The 24468-nt window shown below is 38.1% G+C and overlaps 1 protein-coding gene across 7 annotated transcripts in view; it reads right to left on the bottom strand.

The window, feature by feature from the left end:
* The window catches only part of PPFIA2 (PTPRF interacting protein alpha 2), a 340023-nt gene that overhangs the window by 2373 nt on the left and 313182 nt on the right, over window positions 1-24468 (bottom strand). For 5 of the 7 annotated variants that reach the window (XM_063322857.1, XM_063322852.1, XM_063322854.1 and 2 more), the window contains 10 exons: window positions 19119-19200; window positions 14522-14722; window positions 12331-12393; window positions 10854-10883; window positions 8798-8973; window positions 7830-7927; window positions 5840-6015; window positions 5677-5745; window positions 4502-4661; window positions 2860-2952 (listed from right to left, as the gene is read on the bottom strand). In XM_063322857.1, the coding sequence (XP_063178927.1) occupies window positions 2894-2952; window positions 4502-4661; window positions 5677-5745; window positions 5840-6015; window positions 7830-7927; window positions 8798-8973; window positions 10854-10883; window positions 12331-12393; window positions 14522-14722; window positions 19119-19200 (1114 nt within the window). In that variant the 3' untranslated portion in view covers window positions 2860-2893. The remainder of the gene's footprint in view (window positions 1-2859; window positions 2953-4501; window positions 4662-5676; window positions 5746-5839; window positions 6016-7829; window positions 7928-8797; window positions 8974-10853; window positions 10884-12330; window positions 12394-14521; window positions 14723-19118; window positions 19201-24468) is intronic. The other 2 variants (XM_063322853.1, XM_063322858.1) reach the window with 1 other exon arrangement.

Here is a 24468-nt window from a genome sequence, read left to right as displayed (position 1 = left end):
AGAGCGTCAGTTCGTAGTTTCTGGCAGCTTGCCATGGTGGTTTCAACAGATGTTTTGAAAAAATACCTGAAATGTAACTTGAGATCTTATGAATTAGACCCAGCTGTTGTGAAGAAACACCCTAAGACCCTGTAAGGTTTTACCTAATTGGTATTGTTGGCAGAAACTATTTTGAAATACAAGGCTTTGACATTCTCTGTAGGAAAGGTGAGTAGCAGAATGCAAGAATCTGTAGCCTGCTGTGATCACAGGCCATATCATTTGTTCCACGTGCAACCCGTTTGCAGCTCTCTTTTCAGTCTGCTCTTCATATGCAGTATGAAGTGCTTTAGTGTATATTCCTTTAGTCTTAAAAAATTCTCTTGTATGGTTGTTGTATGATGGCTCATCCAGCTATCCATCCCCTCTGCTTCTTGGCTAGAGCCAGTCCCTGATTCTACGTGTGCTGATAGTTTAGTCACCAGAGTAACAGCTACTGATCTATCCTAGGCAAGGTGTTACAAGCCTGGGTCTCGGGCTGACCTGGATCTGGAAAATTTCAGGAGGCATGTTGTGATGAAGAATCTTCCCTTTTGTCCAAGTATCAGTCAGTTCTTTCCATGAAGAAACTGTTACTCAGGAACTGTGATCACAAAATTCTGAAAACTCTTCTGCACTCCTTCAGCCAACTTCACATCCCCCATATGAGCAGTTTTTGTTTAGGCATTCATTCTTGAGATTCGAGTAATTTTTTTAAGTTCTCAAGTTTGCTATAATAATGAAGGAAATCTTTTCCCTGCATATTTTTTTATATAATCCAAAATTATTTTAACTTGCTCTGTGGTTTCTAAGCTGCATGATATTTTGAAATTACTTATGAGCAGCGCATGTGCTAAAGTTCTAGTTCACACCATCTTGTTGCTTCTCTAAAAGGAGTATGTAATAAGTGAAAAGAAATAGCAGTGTCAGTCATCCTCAATATATTAGCTTTTACAATTTAGATGTAAATTTGATATTCTTGTGGAACTTTCAAGCATTTAAGATCAGAATGTAATTGGCAGAATAGTGGACAAGCAGCAAGTACTGATGTGATACGTATCACTGATACTTGAAACACTACTAATACTCCTATAGAAATTGAAGTTAACTTGCATAGCTTATGTATTTTGAGCAAAAAGACATTTATACGAAATCCCGTACACATATAGTGCGAGCGAAGTTTGCTACTTTACTTCTGTTTGTGGATTGCTACTTTTTAGACAATTTTTGAATATAGTGGGAATAAACAGTTCGGATAATCTTAAGTTAATTTTTGTTAACATACCAGTTTTCAATTTCTGCCCTTGTTGCACTCTTCAGACCTATTGGAAAATATCACCTCATGTGCCTGGCCCATTACTGAGACCTAACAGATAGCTTGGTGTTCAAACTTAATTTCTTGGTCATACTTTATTGCTATCAACATTGCAATTCTGAAGCATATAGAAGAAAAGATACGCATCTCTGCTATCAGTTTCTACCCCCACTGAAGCCAGTGAGAGTACTGGTCGTTGACTGTACTGATGGAACACCAAGTTCTAATCTATACATATGTACACATAAAAAGATTTATACAGTTTGTAGGCTCTGCTTTGTAGGGCCAGCTGCTAAACTTACCTATGTTAGACAAAAAAATGAAAATCTCCTGTGCTTATTTTTCAGTGGTGGCATGCAAAGTTCCCTTTTCAACTCGATTAAGATTTTATACTCTTGCAGTCTCCTGAAGATCTCTGAAGTAAGGCTTATGTCATCAGCGGGATCCTGAGCAGTCAATGTTTTCCACTGGTAATATTTGCTGTTCTTAAGCATTTTTTTGAACATGCCCAGAATTAGTAAAATCTCAATGGCCCCAAGCCTCTCCCAGCCTTGGGAATCTAAAAAAAGGACATTTTGCAGATCCTGGCATGTCTTGCTTACAGTGTGTAACAGCTATCCAAGCATCTTTAATACCTGGTGAGGTTTTGGTGCTATCCAGATATTCTTTTCCAGCTCCCCTATTATCCCCTGAGTAACTAAATGGAAAAGAAAACTGTTCCATTGAGAAAATATTAGCATGAAATGGTGCCATATTGATGAAAGCGCTCATCACATTAGTATTTTTTGCAAAACTTGTGATGTAGCAGAAAACACTGTGTTTCCCCAGAACTCTGGAAGAGTGAATCTGTGCGATCCATAGCCATATTTAAGAGATAAGTGGTGAGAAATGCAACATGAATTCCAGTACTAGATTTGATCCAAAAGTTGCATTCAGTTCAGAATATCCTTTCTTTGCCACTGATCAATTCTGAATGATTTGAGAAGTGCAGGAATGTCTGTCATAGATGACTTTGGAAGATATTCTGTATAGGGGAAGTTTTGTTCTAGCTTTATTCGGCTAAATGGAAGCATATCTCTCCTTTAAAAAAAAAAAAAAGGTCAGTTTCTTCTGCTTTACTAGTTTTTGGGGTTTTTTTTCTCTCTCCCTAGCTTCTGGTAGAACTACTTCAAGTTCTCATAAAGTAAATTCACTCCCTGTGCCTACTGCTGTCTCCTCAATTCTAGCTTTAAGTTTGAGAGCGTACAAAATACGTTTTGGTTGGTGAGCTATCATCTGAACAGAGTTGTCTGAAAAATTTTGTCTTATCTGCTGAAGTTGTTTCAGCAGAAAGAATCTGCTCTTTGGGAAAAGAATAGCATAGCGTCTCCTGGACTGAGCTTGGGGCTGTTGTCATGATCAAATGACCACCCTAGTGAGTTTGAGTTAGGTCCTCTGCTCCATGCTGGCCCTTGCTTGAATAATGCCGAGAAATACTGGGTTTAGCGTATAAAGAGCTTTCACGATGGCCCCTTATGAATACTCACAACAATTCAGTGCTGGCTTCTTTGCTAGGCCTTGTCAGCATGAGTATGTGCGAACTGTTGAGCTGTCTAACCTCTGCAGTCGTGATGAAGCAACTGCAAATGGCAAAAAAAAAAAAAAAAGAAAAAAAAAAAAAAAAGAAACAAACCAGAACCTCTTTAGAATCATGAAGGAAATAAATCAGTCTGTTTCCCACTGGAAGGGTGACTATTAAATTGCTCTGTGGCTTTCTATGACATGATCTGGGCATGGTCTAGTTCAGAACTCAGAGTTTCTTCATGTCTGGTGTACTACTGAAATCTGTCTAAAGTGAATACAGTTTAAAATTCCATTTTGTCTTTATTTTGTTGGAAGTCCTAATACTGTACCTATCTTTCTGTTTAAGAACTATAGTGTTCTTAGCACTGGGAGATAGGAAGCCAGATCCTGGATGAAGATGTAGGTCTTCAAAGCTACCTAACTTTAAGCCTACCGCCTTCAGTACCCAGCTCAATAATAAACTGTTTGGAGGGGCTCAAGTAAACCACTAAATCTCCCTTGTGTCTTAGTTCCCCATATCTTCTACATCATAGCATGGCTAGAAGATGAAATCCATGAATGTTTGTAAGGTTCTTAGCTGGTAGAGTAATGTGGGCCATGGAAATGCCTAGGGAGCTAGTACCTTTATTTGTACATGGAATTTGCCTTGGAATGGATTCTTGTCTTACAACTTCACCATTGCCAAAAAGTGCAGGATTAAAAGCAAAGCGTGCACATGAGCAGTGGAGTCAATGGAATTAAGTGATGCAATCAGTAAATTATTCCATCTGTAACTGCAACTATAAAGTATATTTTTAAAGGTGAGAAACTTTAATGGAATTTAGATAGCTTTAATGGAATTTAGACGGCAATGTTGTCATACCGAGTTCATTCAAGAGTTACAGAATGTAATCACTACAAGCAGCGTATTAAATTACTTTGAGACAAGTCTATTCATAGACCTAAATTCTCTCATGAGGAAATAAACAGCAGTATTTGAAACGGGCCAATCTGCGTACTGGTACGTCTCAGAACTTCAGGCAGGTATACGTGGCTTTATCATCCACATACCTGAAACAATAGCTGCAATGGGATTTGTCCCTTCTCCCTGCCCTCTTACAATGATTTTAAAATTTTACTTATTTTTTTAATTATGATCTGCTTATTACTTTTCCAGTCATTGCTGAGTTAGTACATCTTTTGGAAGTTAAAAGATTTCCAGAGAAAATTAAGACTGGTATACAGTAACTCAATTAGTACCTGAAATTCAGTCTTTGCTAACTACGCTACCTGTCTGATTGTTATTAATTGTTAGCAACTTGAGGTATTTGATGGTCAAGGCTAAGCTACTTAGGCTGAAAGAAAATAAAGGTGACAGCCCTTTCTAAGTTCATTCTCTACCTGCTAAAGAGACTAATGAGCTGAAACATTTTCTTAGAAATGAATAGCATGCCAAGTCAGTGCTTTTCCATTCCCTAATTCAACTCTCCCAAACTCCACTCATCCTTGTACTAGTTGGGTGAATGCAGCTGTTACGGTGCAAGACAGACATGCACTAAAAGTCAGTTTAACATGCTAGAATAAGCCTCTTGCTTCCCAAGAGTAAGTGCAGAAATGACTGCATACCATCAGTCGCCATCTTCCGCGACTGCCCTGATGTTGTGGTTAATCGGAACCCAGCCGGCAGCGTTTCCGAGGAGCCCGGCATCATGCTGATCCCGTGAACCTCGCGCGGAGGAAACTGTCGTCGCCAGGAGGGGCCACGTCTGAAGTTCTTGTCGTCGCTCTGTCAACACACAGAGTTGTATTGGATAAAGCTAAAGGAAATTTTTTGAGTAATTATGCTGCCGCCTGCTGCCTCTCCCACTGTCAGGCATATTCCACAGTAACTACTCTGCTTTGTTGCACTGCATCTAGTAACTGCAGTGCATTTGAGACACTCTTGTAAAAGTAAATGCTTTAGAAATAGTAAATGCTAGCGTGGTAAATTCTTCTTAAATCTCTGGTTTGATATAATAATAATATAATATAATAATATATAATTAGTTATAATATAAGGTTTTACTATCAGCTTAAGTAGAACTTTCTTAAAAGTAAGATCTCTTCCAAATACAGTGACAGAAAGTGCAGTGGTTTGTTACTGCATTAGGAGGCTTAGGTTAAGTGCTAATAAAGAATTACACACTCAGGGGCATGCACACAATTCATAAGCATCTCACATTTTCAGCAGCTCCCTAAAAGTCTTATTCCTCCTCATGTGCAGAAGTCCAAGGCTTGAACATTTTTGCGCTGACTCTTACCTTAAGATGAATATTTTCCATAGGTGGATTTGAGATTCTCCATCCTAGATAACTGCCCCAAATCCCACTCTATTACATATTGATTAACTTTGAAGAACCAAAAAAACCCGCCCCATCAAAACCCCACTTTTCTTCTTTCTTCTTTATTTTTAAAGCAAGGGTGTAAGTGTGCTAAACAACAGGTTGCACACACATCCACACCCCCCCCCCTGCCCCGCCACTTGCCCTGGCCAGTGAAACTTCCACCCCTTTCTGCATGTTTCCTCTGCGGAAAAATGTTCATCTCAAGGTAAGAGTGCAGTGCCGAATTCAGCATCCAAAATGATGACTGTGTAGCCATACTGAGATTACTTTAAAAACCTTGACTTGGCATTTCCTAATTTCTTAAAGCTGTAACTGACTCTTTTTAACAATGTGTGAATAAACATGTCTTCATGCATTCAATTTAAGTTTTATATTTTACTGTGATATTTTATAAATACTGAAAATAAAATTAATTACTTCCTCAAGTCGTCTTTCAGTTCCTAGCGCTAAAAGGTTGTTGTATTCTCTCTCAAGGATCTGCCGTGCCTAGAGATACCAAAGTAAAAAATTAAAATGGTTGAAGATGAAGAAAAAGCAACAATGGGTACAGATTAACCAGAAGTAGCGCGAGCAAACTTGCCTGGGTGTTTTGTGTTGGAATCTGTAATAATAAAGCTAAACTGCTGTAATCAAAGTTTTCATCCAGTGCTATAAGTGAACCGTGTACACCACTTTCTAGAATATTATTTGCATATTCTCGGAGGCCAATAGCTTGTATCCAGCGGATGACTCGATCATTGCTCCATACCAGCACATCTGTAAGGACATAACACCAGTTCAGTCTCCTGATACCCGGTAACTTCCCAACCGTACAGGTGCATGCGTGAAGTTGTGCATGCACTGTGGATGTCATACTGCTTTATTTCTTAAATGAGGAATGCCAGCAAACTATTCATATAGCTTTAATATCTCCTAGTCAAAACCCTGTGTGATTTTAGCTACCTTCAAGGTAAATGTTCATTCTAAATAATTTTGCCAAAGGAGAAAGGTGACTCCAGAGGCCATCTCCAGAATGTAATGCCTCCCACCTCCTGCAGATACCCTTTCCAATTCTCAAGCAAGATTTCACAGTTTAACAGTGCAAGGGCACAGGAAAAATACCTGTTCCTCAAGGCTTCGCTGGAGAGGTTTGTATTAAACACTTTGAGAGCTGGGTCAGCACCTACCATTTTATAACATGCCATAAAGCAAACCATGAGTTCACAATTTAGAGACTAAAACTATTTTTAGTTCAGAAAGCTGGTTAAGCTGTTAAGGTCCATGCCATTTATAAAGCTAAGGCAACAAAACGAGCTTGGAAACCATTTTTGAGGATTTGGCTATTATAAAAAAAGTATCCTACCCTGCCCGTAAGATTAAAAGAAAGTTACTTATACTGATCTTTTTACTTGGGAGTGGGAAATGTAATACTGAATTGTGTGTTATTAAGCGATGAGGCTTTTTCCTGAACCCTTAGAAGTCCAGCTGACGTGGCTGTTCTGGGAGCAGACATTCTCCATCCTCTGACCATGATCATCCCAGACTTTGGGGTCAGGATCGGCTGAAACACAGCGTGGCAGCCAGGGATCACCGAGACCCAAATCCCGCCTGGGACCGTGTCCAGCTGAACGATGCACGACAGGGTGAAGGTGGCTGTGGGTTATTACCCTTGTCCTAGCCACGACCGGAATTGAAGCAACACCAGAATTTGAGACCAATACCCAATTCCCCAAGTCAGTCCCCGGCTATAACTCACTCAGGCTGACTGACACTGATACCTCCACATCCAAGGCAAAGTCTCTCCATTACTGCACACCATCATCTGCCTTGAGCGAATGCACACTTTCACTGTAGCCATTCCTCCTTCTAATTTCCTTTTTTTTTTCGCCCCAGCTCTTCCAATCAGCATTGTGTTTGAGAAATAACTGCTGCATTTGCTAGAGCTGGAAACGCTTAAAGGAATCAAAGGCTTCACTTCTGATAATGGGAAAAAAACCAACAACCCTAACAGTTATATATAAAAGGGACCTTGCAGTGAGCCTGCAGCTGCCCTAGAGAGCTTCATACAGAAAAATACTTTTAAATCAGCTGTTAAGTCTTAGAAGGCCAGTTCTTTTAGGAAGTACTCTTATATATCAACCAACTGCCTCAGTGGCCACCTCTCCAAGCAACATACTCTATAATACACATTTTGAAGTAAGAAACCAAAGGCTAAGGTTTTCAAAAGCAGGAGCACAGTCTTAGGGTCCTGAGTGCTCTGATTTCCCAGCGTTGCCCCCAGCACGTCCCATTGATCTGCGGGCTGTTTGGCCTTCCGAGACTGAAAGAAGCTAGGACAAAGTCTGCCCAAAATCCAATTTAGCAAAACGTATGTATCAAACCACCATTCGGAATTGCAGCCCCAATTTAGCAAAGTACTTAACTGTGCCTAATTTAAGGAGATGCCTGGTGTTCTGAAGACAGATGGATTTATGTTAGTTTTACTTAAAGCACATGCTTAAATGCTTTGCTAAAATGACATGACAAGGGGTTAATAGTGCCAAACTTCGAAAGAAGAAACATTCCCAGAATTCGTTCCCAGGAACTATCACCTTTTATTTCATGCTGACTCATTTCTCTTCGCTTTTCCAGTTCTTTTCTATCATAATTCAACCTCTTTAAACACATGATTCCATATTGCAAGCTTGTTCTGTTATTTAAAGAGAAACATTTACAAAGTTAATAAAGATAATTTTGAAGATGGGAACATATGTAGGATGCATTTCCTGCATTTCACATGAGGTGTTTCATGGTGCCCATGTAGCAAATCTTGAGGACAGAGGGGAGAGCAAAGCCATTAAAAAAACTCCACAGACTTCAAAAATGAAATGGACAAAACCAAAATGAGTATGTTTGAATAAATGTTCCAGCATAAGAAACCCAAAACATTAAAAATGATATCCAGAAAAGGTCAACCCTTGCGAGCCATGAAATGTTTTGTCACACATTTTGTCTCGAAAAAGTGCAAATTGGATAGTACATTAAAAAAAAAAAATCCACTTCTTGTCACATAAACATCATTCTCCCTAAAGTCTAAATGCCTTTATTTCCATATTTCCAATTTAGCTTCCTGGCTATATCCCTAGATAACGCGAACAACTGTCAATTTGCTTGTACTGTTAACAGCTTTTACGTGCTACACACAATAGCTTTTCATTATTATGAGATCTCAGGGCTCCAAATCTTGGTCTACCATTTTCTGATACTTTGAACCACTCAATAAATTATTACTGTTTCTGTGTTGTCAAGGCTTTATTTATATACTAAAGGTTCCCCGCTTGTTCAGAAATTTATCTGTACCAATATCTTAGTTACGAAAGACATAATTGCGATGCAGTTGCTCTTGCTAAAGGAAATCTCTCTCAATTCAGGTTTCCGACACTCACTTTTCAGCAGTCACTTTTCTGTGTGGTTTTCCGCACCAGAACAACAGAAAGTAAGTGTATTTATTCTGTGCAGCACTGAGCACTACTTCAGACACATAAACGTCTTTATAAGTGTAGTCTTTACGCCAACATACCGATGAAAGCTATCCACCATTTTTAAGTGCACACGCAGATCTTTCTTTGTCAGGTGATCTAACATCCTCGCATCTACCAGGCATTCCATAAAATAACTTCGGTACTGAGGTAAACCCAGACTGGGGAGCCATTCGTTACCTATCCATTCGTGGTTCATATCACCATAAGCCAGAGTCTACAGGAAAGAAAAAAATGGAGTGGGAATAAATTCTTGAGTTTATTCAAGGTTGCACCACAGACTGAAGACAGAATACATACATGTGCTGGTATTTTCTAGTGAGACTTCCTCACTCTCACTAGTGAGAGTTCTAGTGAGACTTTAGAAATTCTAAAAGAAAAGCATGCCGGTTTTTCACCGTTTTGACATTTCAGGTGGAAGTCACTCTGAGATATTTGTTACTAATAGCAGTTTTGCCTATTCTGTCTTGTTTTATATCTTTGTAAAATGTAATTTTTTGCAATAAGAAATCGTAGTTTAAATTCTGAGTTTTAAATGCAAGGAAACGTATTATGCAATGAAAATGTGTTTGTTTCATAATCTTACTTGCTTTCAATCGCCCTCCTAGAATATTTATGCTCGGCAGATCCTACATTAAACTTGGTAATACAAATATGGCCCCAGGGAAACAACTGATGTTTGTGTCACTGATTAGTGAGGGGTAGGAGTTCCTAAATAGGATCTAATGACTTACCTGACCTGCCTTCAGCATCAGCCAGAGCAGGTGACCAAATACATTCTATTAATGAGGTCTTTTCAGCCATGAACGGCTTAAATCTAAGTGCCTCATATGCGAAGCTCAATAAATTAATTGTTTAAATAGGAGCAAACCAGATTCCTCCCAAAAGTTAGCATTCAAGCATTAAGCTACTTCACCATTCAGATGAAATTTGAATAGGGTGAAGAACAAAGTACATGAAAAACACACATGCACGTTGAGCTATTTTTATATGGGTTGTGCAATTATTATGCAAAATAGATAGATTGTACATCTCAGTATTGCCAATTATTTTGGTACTACTAAAACTTAACAGAAAAGAGAACTCATAAAATGGCAAGATTAACACCTCCTCCATAGGATCGTGCTCATCTTTGAGCATCACTTTCAAGCCTAACTATCCTTTTGTTTTCATTTTGAATGTCTCCTGTCATTACAGACAAAAGGATAACACAGTGCAAGCTGGATATATTTTCTGTGGGGGAAAATATAGTCCCCTCATCTCTCATTTTTGTGAGATTTTGGAGAGAAAAGGAATGCCATAAATAAACAGAGAAAGAGTATGTAAGTGTGTGCATACATTGTAGAGGGAGAAAGAAGCTGAAGAATATAAGTAATTGATAGTCTAACTAAAGTGAAAAATTTTGTTCCTAATTATACAAGACTATTTGTAGACTGATACGCGGGTGCGATTTATACAATTGTCCTAAAAAAAAATCTAGTGTAGTTTTAGAAATGTTAGTTCTCAAACTCTTGGCATATTTTCATAGAACCATAGGGTTGGAAGGGACCTCTGGAGATCATCTAGTCCAACCCCCTGCCAGAGCAGGGTTCACCTAGACCAGGATGCACAGGAACGCGTCCAGGCGGGTTTTGAATGTCTCCAGAGTTGGAGACTCCACCACCTCTCTGGGCAGCCTGTTCCAGTGCTCTGCCACCCTCAAAGTAAAGAAGTTCCTCCTCACGTTTAGGTGGAACTTCCGATGCTCAAGTTTGTGCCTGTTACCTCTTGTCCTGTCACTGGGCACCAGTATTTATTAGCCTATTCTCAAAAACGAGGAAAATACTTTTTCTAGATTCAGCTGGGAGGGAAAAGATGTCTCTGGAAAGTAGTAATTTCTTTTAAGAAAACTATTTACAGTATATGTACCTTTTTGTGCTTTATGTAGCAAACTTGTCCGGAGAATCTTTTCTTTGCATTAGAACTCTAAAACATTTAAATCATAATTCAATCATTGACATACTGTCACAATACTATACTCCTCTATGCATATCGACACACCGTTAATGACATTATTATTAGCTTTCCGTTGAAAACGATCATGTGAAAGGGTCATACCTGAGCCCAGCTGCCTTCTTCAGACTCCTTCTGTGTTACCAGCAGGAAGCAATTAGTAAAGCAGGTAAAAAGACAACAAAAATGAGTTATAAAAAGATGTGGTTTTCATGTCTCTGTTAATCTTAGTACACATGAAAATATACATGTAAAATGTGCTGATAAAATAACTCCAGTCAGTAGCAATGCCCTGGGCTAAACTACCTTTAAAATTGCAAGACCAAACCCATAAAATCTTAGTAGGGCAAATCTCGCTAAGTTTTCAAGATATAAAATCATTATAGCTTGGTGAAACTTTACAGCATTATCTTAAACACTTTTTATGGTTTCACAATCAAAGCACAACCATTTACTTACACAACTGGGCATTCGAGATGCTATTTTTTGTTTCTAGTTAAATTTTGAACATTCACAATAAAAAGCTGTCTTCTTGTGCATGCATTGTAAAGGAGCTTTTTACATAAGATTTTTTATGGCAAAATTTTATTTTTCTGGCTGGCCAGTTAAACAGGATCAAATCTACTTCTGGTCAGTTGAGTGTTGTTATATTTTTATTTATCTTTACCAACGATAATAAAATTGAAAATGAGCTCAGTTGTAGAAAAAAAAATATTATTGATGAGAAACTGCTTCATGAATGTTCATGGGAAAACTTAAAATAGTATAGCAAGGTCAAATTCTAAGAAATAAGTCTTTATTGCATGAAAATTTAGCTTCAGTACCTCCCCCACCATTTATGGATTGGGCTGACTATAAAGTTTCCCAAACTGAAGATAGGTTTTTCAGACATCTCACTGTAGGATTGTATCGTGTTTTATAAGCGCTGTCCTGGAATTGTTACGATGTAATGCTAAAAACAAAGCCTAAATTGACATATGTTCCAAGTAAAAGAAAAAAGTCAGAACTACTGAATAAAATTTATTAATATTTACTTATGTCCCTCCAAAGCAGGGAGACGTTTGACAAAAATGAATAAAAAAATGACACACTCCATGCACCCTAAATCAAAGCGCATGAATACACGAGCATGGACATGAAAGACTTAGCTTTGATGAAAACACTGGGTTGTGTCACGCACCATTCTCAAGCCTTTTCTTATTTCTTTCCATTTATTTCAGCAGATATAAAACTATACTTAGAAGAGGTACTAGGGAGCAAAGGGAAATGTTGCACCTGTAACCACGACAATTTCATTTCACTAAATGAGGTTTCACACTGGCAGTGAAACTATTATGTACTGTAAAACTCCAACACTGATTTTGGGTTCACACAACTTTTGTGATCACAGTATTGTTTGTAATTTCTTTTGCTAAGAAATGATGTAACGGTTCTTCAAATTCAATTTCGGTACTCCCGTAACTTTCTAATGGTGTGCTTGGGGAGCATCTCTACAGAAGATACAGCATCTGCGTTAAAGCGGATACATCCTAGTTCTCTTTTGAGCACTGAAACCATTTTAAATGGAAGTGGAAAGACTAACCGTTTTAGCTGGAGCAGCGAGATTTTCCATTTCTTCATGGGTGACCCAAACATTGCCTGAGGGCTATGGACAAGGCCCGCAGGGAGGCAGGTGGGATCCACATTAGGTAAGCAGTGGTAAAGAAGAAAGGCAGCACCACTGTAAGTTAACAGCGTATAGCATCACCATCAGCACAACCATGTTCTTGCCTCTACCGAGCTGCAACTAGAGACAACTTTAGACAACTTGGTGTGTGTCTTTCGTTACAGGATTCTGAACAGACGCGACGGAGTATTTCAACTAGAACTGATGGATGGGATCCGGCAGAGCACCGTCACAAAGGAAAGAATGATAATTAAAGCTGAATTTCATACACAAGTGGCAAACACAACCTTTAGCTCACAGCTCTGTCTGGAGGTAAGCCTCAGTTCTCAAAGATTTTCCAGCCTAAATATTCTGCACACATCACATGCTCATATTGTAATTTAAATAATGATTACTTCCCCCACGTTTCTGTAAATCAAAAATGTCAAGAGAATTCACTTGTAAAACTATTTTTCCTCAACCTATTGTTTTCAGGCAGATTAGTACCAGGACAATGAGATGAGGCAGGGAGGGGGTGTGGAAGTCTGCTGTGCACATAAGGTGAGATGTGTCGTGTTTTCCTGAGAGCTGAAGTAAATTAACTCCTTTCCTGAGAGAGAGGGGAAGGCAGAAAGACTTGGGACTCAGAAAAGCACATTCCAGGGCAGGGCAGCTCTGTGCTGCCAGTTACTCAGGAAGAATTAAAAAAACAAGGCAAAGTGATTCCCGATGTTTCTAGCTTGAATGTACTGTTTTCTCATTTTGTGTCAGTGGCCTTATGCTTTGAAATATGCTCTTATGCTCTTAAAATCAAAATGAATTTTGTTTAGTAATTCAACATCATGTTGAGTCTATACTGCTTCACTTAGGTGAAATCCATTACGATTCATAGTATTACCATGGTTATGGCATATATAACTGTTCTGAGGGGAGAAGATAACAGATGGGGAGCTATAATATTTAAAGAACCTTAGCAATGAGAAGATAAAAGGCCAGTCAATAGGAACATTAGAGTCCTGTTGCCCAGTTGCTTATATAGCTCAGTGGATCTGGTACCCCTCAAAGGTATCTCAACTCTAATCCATGAATTCCATCAAGAAAAAAGATAAAACATTACACAATATAATTATTATTATTAAAATTATTATTATTTTACTATTAGTAGTCTGAGCTGCATTACTTGTGTAGTAGTCATTGTCCTTCACTTCTATACCATGTTTCCAATCTGATCAAGCCTCTTTTTGCCTCTTTTTTTTTTTTTTTTTTTCTTGTTACAGTCTCTGGTGCCTCTTTCATAGCCATCGCCATCAGCCTCTCAGCATCAAAATCCCCTTTTGTTATCTTGTTTCTGTTTCTCCTCATCATTTTGGCCTGGGTTTCTGCATTTTTCATTAGAAGGTGCTTTTTATATATAGTACATACGTTCTTAATCTCCGCTAATGTACTTTCTTGCTCTTTTTGATATATTCCCCTTTCCTTTCAGACCTCTACCTCAGTGTTTCTTCTTTACTTGCTTTCTTCCTGTTTGCTGCCACTGTCTCTCTCTTCCTCACTGAACGCCCGTGCTCCACTGCTCCCTTCACACCTCCAATCACTCCTCCTCTTAAAAGCATGAAGAACCTAAAGTCGTCTGACTCAGATCAGGTAACATTTGAAAGGATGCAAAAAAAATGGGAACAAGATTCAAAAGGGCTGTGTTCCTACATAACCTCTCCCCACTCCTGCCTTGCCCCCCACCTGCAAGAAGAAAAAAAAAAAGAAAGAGAGAAAGAAACAAACAAACAAGAGAAACACAATCTGATTTGGTTGAAATAGATGACTTGAAGGAAGAGAAAGGCAAAAATACAGGCAAAATTACAAATAAGAGGCTCAATACTGATTATTTAGACAACATCAAGGTTAATCAAAAGCATGACTTAAAAAAAAAAAAAGAATATCTGCTAAAGGAAAAATATCAGTGATCTACAATCAAGTAAGTGATAAACAGATCCTTCTAAGTCTCTATAGGACCGTTCCCACCGATTGTGAAGTGTGTGTTACCATTGAGCCACTCTCCTACGGCAAAAGACTTTCTGCAGACTCCTGCAGGGTGAGGTGGGAAAGAAAAAGTGAGCTGAAGAGGACTCACTGTTCTGGATGTTGGAGGTGCTGATGGGCTTGTCAGTGATACCATCTCCTGGATTGCTAATCGGAGCTTTAAGCGATGAAGAGGATTGCTGATTCCGATTTCTCTTTGAATCTCAGTATCGGACAAAGCAGACATAATAGCTCCGCTCTTCACGTTGGCACGGCAGGCAGCAACGTACCAGGCTGGCATGCCCAGCCAGAGCTGTTGAGAGAAAGGACACGTTCATCCAAAGCATTGCTTCATTTCTCAAACAAAATTAATCAATCTGAATAAGCATGGTAATACACGCAAATGAGTATGTCTATCACAGTCTTTAATAAAACATAATTGTTTTAGAACCTTTGAAATTGCCATGGCTTCATGCGAATTCTTTTTGTTGCTTTTATTGTAACCAGAACTTTAAAGCAAGGGATGCTTTGAATTATATTTAGAGCTATGTGCCTCCATCACCTGGGCTACTCCTTTCCCAAGACTTTAATGAGCAAGTGGTGGCAGAAGTCAGTGTTACTGCCTATTTGATAGTCTTACCATACACAGAAAACAATCTAAGAGGAACTGATTATTCTTTTCATTTTTGTACTAAAATGGCTTTCTCTCTCTTTGCGTATCAGTCCCCATGGTGTACTCACAGGGGACAATCTTACACTTCTCAGCTTTTATTTTCTTGGTAGAAATAAACCAAGCAGAGTGCAGATAACCAACCTGTGAGGACTGACAATTTGGGAACAGTCTGGTAGGGTGTCATATCCCAGCTAGAAATACAGGTTAGAAGTCGCAGCAAAATGTAAGCACAACTACATTACCTGTGCATTTAGAAGATGTGTACTTGCCACTTCACACGTTTGCTCTCCTTAGGTTAGTTTTAATAGCTTAGGTCAGCAACAGCCCCTTGCTTCACCACTTTTTTCTTGTAAGAGCTGCTCTCCATTTCTAGCAGTCTTTCCTGGGACCTACTGAGTATGAATTCTTCTAGGTTTTCTCAGCGTTCTCATTTTGTGCTGCCTCATTAATGTGATTGTCAGTGTCTACAGATCTTTACTCCCAAAGGACATAAATCCATAGCAGGGATACATACATGTGGGAAGTTATTGTCACAGTGTGAAATACATTACGCTATAGAGAAAAGCGTGAGAAGGACATAAGCAGTGAATGCCATAATCACTGAGATTTTGGGCATAACACAATGGAAAACAAGGACATACGTCGCTAGGTGCTTAACTGCAGGAGACTGCTAGGCTCTGTGAAACCTGAGAGAAGAAGATGCTTCTCTCTGGAGAACAGCCCCTCCCTGCCCTCTCTCCTCACCATTTTCCAGATCACTATTGCGTGTGGGTTGGTGCTGTGAATTACCTTTTTTAGCACATAACTCTCCCCACTGGGATGAGGAAGCATAATGTATTACAAAAGATTGCCACTGGGCGAAACAGCTAATATTCTAGATTTTGTGACACTGAGTGTCAAAGTGCATAAAGCACCCTTCACTACTTAACCTTCAATGTATCTGAGCGTATCTCTGTATACATAAAATTTATATACACGTTTATACGGCTACCTAATTTTGTTAAGTATAGATCTGTTGCATTTCTCTGTACTGCTGTATAGTATTCCTCCAAATATAAATGATCAAAAAGCACTTTTCAAACATACTGATTAGTTACTAATGGCTTACAGTAGCATCTTATTCTACTCTACTCTGAAATAGAAACCTGTCCATCAGCAGATAATGCAGTGACAGTATGTGATAGTAGACATTCTATGCTACATTTTCAGATTTTTTTATTAATTCTGGGTAGATGGCAATTATCGACTGTGTTTGAATTTCAGTGGGGCAGAGCATTTGTTACTGTAAGTGAAGTCATCGAGAACTCTATCTCTCTGTGCATCTTGAATATCTCTCTGTGCATCAGAATTAGCTGATTTCATGATTTTAATTTTTTCTCTTAATAATGATTTACTAAAAGAGGACATAATCCCTAAGAAATTATTAAAAATATGCCATCAGTAAATTCACCGTCAAATCTGGAAAGCAGAGGCAAACTGAAAGGATTTTTATTTAATTTCTCCCAGCACAGGGAAGTACTGTGTAGTTGTTAATGAGTCTATACCTTATCTGGGATATATTTACTTAAAAGACAGCTGTTAGATCACTTTTATGTCACAGAGAAAACAGATCTGAATGTTAGATTCCAAAGAGCTGATGGGACGAGCCACTGTGCCCCATCCAATGCTAGTCTGAACCTTACAAATACGATCTAATTCCACCTAACTGTAATGAAATACAAATTTCCGTGAAAGTCAAAAAATTTAAAAAAAACCCAACTATGAAAAGTACATGCAGCTGTACTTAAAGGGCCATGAGGAAACTATGCATAGCTTTAAAATGCACTTAATATTCTCATTAAATTTGACATTAATTTTTTTCATACATGCGCTTGAAAAGCAGGAAAGCGTAAATACTGGGAGTTATTCGCCCTGCAGAAATAGATTCAAATGTTTGCTGCTCCTTAGGTAAATTAGTTCTTTAACAAATTCGGTAAATTAGTTCTTTAACAAACAGCTGTCTCTACCAGAAAATGCAGTCAGATAAAAACAGTCTTGAAAAAGAGGGCACAGTAATTGTTCTAGGCAGCGAACCCAGGTATTGAGATTGATATACTGTTCCAGAATTAGTTAAGAAAACCCACAGTTCTTAAAATATATCTCAACTATGTCTGTGCTACATACAAATGACCATCATAAATTCTAAGGCTGAAAAGTTAAGCCCTGAAAAGTTTGGAAATGTCACAATTGCGATCACATACATTTCTTTAGTTTGGGCCTTTGTCTCCTTTAATATTAATTTCATTTTCTAGTCCAAGGGTCACATATTATATTTTCCCCAGGAAAGAATGAAACTCACACAATGACCATCTGCTGATTGAATGCGCTGATGCTCACTGAATAAATTGAGTACTTCTGCTCTCATATCTTTTTATCATCAGTATTCAACCTGCATTGAATACTGCAACATGAACTTCCTCATGGGCTTTCCTGTGCTACTCTCATCGTATTTCCCCAGAAGTTCATAGACCTCAGCTTCTCTTTACAGCCCCTCTCTGAGACAGTGGGAAGCATATCCTATTTTGCAGCTAAGAATCAAGGCAAAAAAGATTAAGGCTTAACTTGACAGAAATGTCTTCAAATTTTGGATCACCCTGGAGGACATCAAGGGCAGATTTTGTCAGTATTCAGAAATGTATAGACCTTTGTATGTTCACCTTTCCAGCAAATCAGCTTTGAGTGTAATATTGAGTATTTCTGACACAAATCTGGTTACAGAACTGTCAAAGTCATATGAAAAAGTCAGGTAGTGGCCAAATTAATGAATGTTCCACATTTTTTTCCACATTTTTTCCTTCTTTTTTTGGAAGGAAGATATCATCTTCCATGACCTATTTTCCAAGGTCATGCGCAAATGCCCAAACTGCCTTTCTGCAGTTTTCGTTTCATCTTTTTCGTTAGGTACCTTTAGTAATTCCAACATGAAGCAGAAATTTTGTAGACATTATCTGCTTTCATTCCTCATCCTTCATTTCTTCCCTGAACATATTCCTGTTGGGGGAATGTGTTTTGTGTGCTTTGGAGGGGGACCTTTTTTTTTAATTGAAGGGAAAAAACTCTAAAAATTCTATCTGATGATCAATGGATGATACCCAGAGTAGACATGAGAATAGGTGGGAATACACAGAGATATTTGGTATAGACAAGGAATAGGCACCTGTTCCTTGAGCCAACAAAGAGCTTGTACCTCCACTGAACTGATAGCTGCCATGTAAAAGTGACAGCGTATTTGTACAAGAACATCCTTAATTTCTGCCTTCTCCTCCTCTCAGCATCTGAGTATTTTTTGAATAGTTCCTTCACCCAAAGCATTCATTGGCTTTTGTCAAAATTCATGGACAGTTTCGCTGATTGTTTCTCTGGATGGGTTCCAAAACCCATTCATTTAGGCTCTCCAGATAAAGAAGAGCTCTCTACGATTGGATTTCAGAGATGAAGGCACTGGCTGTCAAATCAGAGAGATTTCAAACTGGATCTCCCACATCCTGGGTGAAAGTGCCGAGAGGAATACCTCTTTTTTCTGTTCGGAGTGATATCTAGGTAAATCAGCCCTTTCCATTATATTTTAAAAAGACAGAAAGTTACAAATTCCTTAAATTTCTTACAACTCCTGAAGACATAGCTTCTGTTTTAACCTCAAATGAAATTTCACAGCTAATATCTTTTTTCCCCTCAGCACATCATTGTACATAAACTCTGTGGAGTTCCTAGATATTTAGAGACTGAGAAATTATAAGATTTCAAAAATCTGGGGGGTGAGTGCATTTGATAAGCCATTTTTCCTGTCCTCATTCTCCTGTGTAATCCTGTCGTACTTTTTTTTTAGCTCTAGTCTCTGATTTACACCATCCAGTGTAAAAATCTGCTTAGTGCTCATGGTACAGTGCACAGGGGAGAGGAGACTTTAACAATCCCTTTTAGAATTTGTAAGGATGAGCACACAGAAGCAGCCTACAAATGTGACTCCTCATGTTTCCAAGTTATAGCCAACCCTTACCTCCAGCCAGGCAACCACCGTTGGCCCATCCCACTGTGCAAAAGGCAAACCCTTTCTTCGAGCTTCTTCCAGAAGTTCATGTCTAAAAATGGATCAAAAATTGTTAAATACGCAGAGGTGTATGTAAGGACAACATAAATGCATGTGTGCCTTTTTGTTCAGCGTAACAACAGTGAAGCACAATGACAGGAATAGAAAATTCATAGAAAACACCAGTGAACAATACAGCTCCTTCCCATTTTTGAACATAGTCCTCAATCTATTCTTGTCTCTTTTTTTTCCTTGGTGCATTTTGACATCCCTTTAAACACCTAACATACCGAAGGTGAGGTTTACTGATGTATACATTTTTATAATTATGGAATTGATGTGGTTTCTCAATTTTATACGTATACATGGATACCTTTCTACTGAGTTGATCAGACACCAATTCAACTCCTGTATCTGCAGCTTCTCTGGACTGCAATGAGTGTGTTATGTAAAACATCATTCTTAAAGCTTAAAATATAATTTTAATACAGCAGTATTAAATATTTGATAAAGTTATGTATAGGCCAGTCAGCTAGACTAACAGGAGAATGCTTTAGATTAAACCTGTTCAACCATTTGACCAGACATTTGTATTCCTAGAGCAGGAATAAAGTCCTCACTGTGGTGGTGGCATAGAAAAAGAAGTCCTTCAAAAGTCTTTTTTTTGTAGTTTGTATTTAGTAACATATTTTCAGCTGCCCCCTACTGAGGGAAACATAGAAGAATGCTTTCAGCAACAAGCTGTAGTGAAAAACAAATTAGACAGGGACTATGCTAATGTAGTATTAAAATTTGCTTACATTCCCAGATAACAAGGAAATCTTGGAATTATAGCTTCAATTTTGCGCTGTCCTCCTTTATTACTACAGCCTTTATGGTTCAGTTATCCCTTGGCAATTCTTCACTGCCTTAGCAGCCTTTCAAATATATGTACTACAAAATCACCGCAGATAAAAGCGATGGGGTGATCTCGCTTGTAAGGAACACTCCTTTTGGGATTTTTGCACTGCCGACGGGCCAGATGGAGAGAATTTGGCTTTAGTAGAAAATGGAACTCAAATATGCAATTTTGCATACGTGTTTAAATCCCTGGCTCTGAATATTAATGGAAAGACAGCTGCTTTACTTTTTATGTTTGTGCTGTAGTAATATGTAACACTACAAATACTTGACAGCATTACTGAAGTTTATCTAGCTTCTCCTCCCACACTTCCTTTGCAACATACCTTATCCTTTGTCACTCAGATGTCCAAAGACATTGTAGAGCTACCCTTGCTTTCTATGAAAGCAAAATCCTCAGTAAAATGAGAAGGAGTTGCTCCCTGGGTACACAAATGTTACCTTCAGTAGCTGGTGGAGGTGCAGGAATCCCACATTCCCAGGGAGACAAGGAGTGAAGGCCAACAGACACATACACGCTTGGCTGCTTGGGAAGCAAAATTAAGGCATGGCTAGACACAGCCACCTCCCAGCTACCTGTGGATAAGGTATGTAGTTTCACGGGATGCCTGTGAAGCTACAGCAGTGCTGTACCTCCCCTCAGGTGCACGGCTCCTGCTGCCACCAGGGCTGCAAGCTGGCATGGCTGTCCTCAGGTCAGTGATGGCCCTTCCTTGTCTGGCCAGGTCTGGTGTCCCATGGCAGAGAATGGACCCCACAAAACCCTACACACCTTGCTCCGAACTAAACCCCAAAATTCTGTTTTTTGACTGAGAGATATTCTTTAGTTGGCAGTCTAAGAAAACTCTTGGGTTTTTTGATAGGAACTAGTACTATAGAAAAAAACTCGGCTCTTTCCAAATAAATTAAAGGAGTCATGTAGGAAAAAAAATGTATAATTTTTTATCAATAATGCTATTCATCAGAAAAATTAATCTGGTGATCTGCCTATTTTGGAATATAATCTGAATATTTTAGAACAGCCTGAATGCACTGTTGTTCTTGTTGGATAGTCACTGGCTTCCTGAAAACAGAAGGTCCCCAAAGCCAAATATCGACGACTGCAGTTCCATTTTGTTTACGAAAAGAGACAACTGATCACAGAAGGAAGAAGAGCCGAATACCCTAAAGCTCATCGCTCCCTCTTCCTTTCATTACGAAGACAGGGTTTGGGGATTGTGAATAGCATTATACAGTTTCTCTAATTCAGAAGATGCTTTGCAAGGGAACACGAGGATTTTCTCCTCCTAAGACTTTGTCAGAAGAGTACTACACATTATAATGTGTCCTCTTTGCATTGGTAAGGAGGTAGGGAATTAAAAATGTAGTTATTTCCCTGCTTATTTAGTTTTTTTGCAACATATGAAAACAAGCTGATAAGGAAGAATTGACATTAATTAGGCATTACTATAAATGCTATTATTTTGCAGGTAAGATTTTAAACCTTACTACCACTGGAATGAATTCCAAATTAAAGCTGTATTTTTAAAGATAACATTATTATTGAATAAAAATCTCTTCCTGGAGATGTTACGGGAGTAACTGCAATATGCTATTTAAAATATATCATTACCCTGAGCCTGGTTTTGCAAAGTCGGTAAATGCTGACTAAATCAACTGTTTAGATTTCATTCAAAATTTGAGAGATGCTTGTATTTGTCTGTTTTAGAGAGAGTGTCTCATAAAGTGGGCTGTCTTCAGTCTTTTATCAGAGACAGCACGTCACGTCAAGTTGTATTGTGGAGCTGTGTGTCAGGGAAGCAGGGCTCCGTCCCTAGCACTGACTTATGATGTTTAATTCTCCCCAGAATTACTTCCTAAGGATAATGTTACACTGGGCTATTTTCTTTAGCACCATTCTTCTGAGGGCCCAAACAACTGCCCAAACCAACCTACCAAGCTGAGAGCACAACCGTCTCGTACCAGGGGGACTACGAATGTTGCAATATCCCTCTGGACAGCAGAGGTACATGGGAGGAAAAGGAAGGGGGAAATGATAACAGCAAAACTATGTTATTGTCCTGCAAATTTTCTATTTCAGATATATCCTTCCCTTGCAACGGGAAAATTCTAGCTCTGTATCAGCAGCCCTCACCAACGCAGTGCATAAAACTGAAAGAAATTTATCGAAAATACGAATAATCTTTAAATAGACTTTGTGTGGGAAGTTAACAAGATCTTGATTTAAAGTGTGTCATTCAGTGACATTCAATTTTCTTTATGAAGACGAGGCTCCCTGCCATGAAGCAAACCAAAACCAGCAGCTTAGCATTTCTGATACACAGAATGCAGACACTCTGCGTAGCACACAAAGTCCAGATACTGTCTTAATGAAACTTGAAGAATGTTTCAACACAGATCTTCATATTTCTGCAAATAATAACATTTGCTCTGATAGTTCTAGTAGGGTTCACATGAAAAGTCCTCAGGGACATTATATTGTGCATATTATAATGTCTCTTAGTTAAAATGTAATCATAATCGTGAGATAAATTGAAAAGGAGGCATGGTGGAATCAAGAGCCAAATCACATTAGTTAAATACAAGCAGAATCTATTAAAAATGTTGGCTAACGGGGAATTTAGATCCTATGAAATGGCCTTTACTCATAGACATTTTCTCAAAATGATAATAGACAAAAGTGTTTAACCTATCAGACCCTCTAATTATTATTAGTGACACTATCATGATTATTATTATCATGAATACTAAAATGTTTAGTTTATGACAAACTATTATACATGATTGGTTTCTAGATAGGAATAGACAGAAACAATACACCAAATACGATACATTCATCTGAGTAATCCTATGATTTCAAGTTAAGATTAAACACATCTGCCTCTCAAATGCTAACATATCCACGTTCAAAGACTCCAACATTCAGGAAAGAGGATTTCTAATTAATTAATCTGGATTTGGATTTTATCTTTTCTGTTGTTGTTTGCTAAATATTTAAGAGAGGCTAGAATCCTGTGGCTAAGGTCATTGCGTGAAGAAAATAAAGTAGTTGAATTTGTATAAATCAAGAATGATATTAAATGTCAAATAAGAAAGTAACAAATTACATTTTATCTATCCATTTTCTGCAAGACTATAAATGTTTTAAAGTAGGAAGTAGGAAAAAAACAACAAAAGAGACTCAGACTTGATATTGCCATATAATGTTGGTTTAATTTAATCTGAAAGGATCCATCCGATTTAAAGACTGCACTAGTTAAAAACTGGGTCAGATCTTGTTTCAACTTTGGCACTTACGTGACCGGGCTTTTAAATAATTTGAAATCCTTATTCTTTCTCCTTTTTGATATTTGATATAATAGTCAGACTGAGAACAATAGGCAAAATTAAATTTCCTTTTTTTTACAAAATATTTTGTATCCATCTTTAAGGAGTTTTCTGGAAAAATGACTGAAATACAGAAATCAAGATGTAACTAATAAATTAGAGTTTCTAAATCTATAAAACAAGGAACTATAAATTTAACACCATCCCAGATAAAACAGATTAGCAAAGCAGACTTAACAATGCAGTAATTATTCTATATAGGTGTTCATTTTAAGTGTATAAAAAATGAAGGGCAGCATTCTTTCTTCTGAAGACATATATTAAACTAAGTGAAGCATGGTCAGGAATGCTTAATACAGACCCTGACAAATTAGAGCTGCTGAGGCCTACTATTAAAAAAACAATAAACCACCTGTGAAATAAACAGACTTGCATAATACACACCCTTGCAATCTTGTATGTACTGTACTACATTAGAGACCCCCAGAGTTCCCAGGTTGATTACATGTTATCAAATCTATTTTCATAAAGCCGTTTAATAATCACATATCCTAAATTAATGTGGTAACCCCTGTTCTCTTTGATGTTTTTTATCCCTATACCTTCACAAACTTATAGGTCATAAGTGCTTTGAAGAGATGAAATTTTCTCCCTAATTTCCAAAAATTATTCAAGAAAAAATAACATTTGTATGATAGATCAAAGGAGATGAAGATTTTAAACATGATATCAGGTTAACACTTAAAAAAAACAAAAACCAAGAGCAAACATATAAAAATGACCTGGTGAAAAAGAAAACAGTAAAATTATATGCACAAATAAAATACTATTGTACTACTGCACAGCATGAGGGCTCAAACAGAAAAAAATAATTGTGTACTCTGGATTACTAGAGTATTTATGAGTCTGCTCTGTGATTTAATTAAACAGAATTTATGCCTTAACAGTTTTTGTTAATCTAGGCCTTCACTCTCACCTTTTTTTTCACTGACTTAAACTTTCAAACGTTTTTGATATTCCAGGCTTTAGACCTCCCAAACATTTAAAAAAAGTGACAGCGGTTATTCCCAAGTAGCTAATCCATTATGTTAAA

The sequence above is a fragment of the Chroicocephalus ridibundus genome, chromosome 1 (genome assembly GCF_963924245.1).
Source record: "Chroicocephalus ridibundus chromosome 1, bChrRid1.1, whole genome shotgun sequence".
NCBI lineage: Eukaryota > Metazoa > Chordata > Aves > Charadriiformes > Laridae > Chroicocephalus > Chroicocephalus ridibundus.
This window is presented reverse-complemented; position numbering and strand designations above follow the sequence as displayed.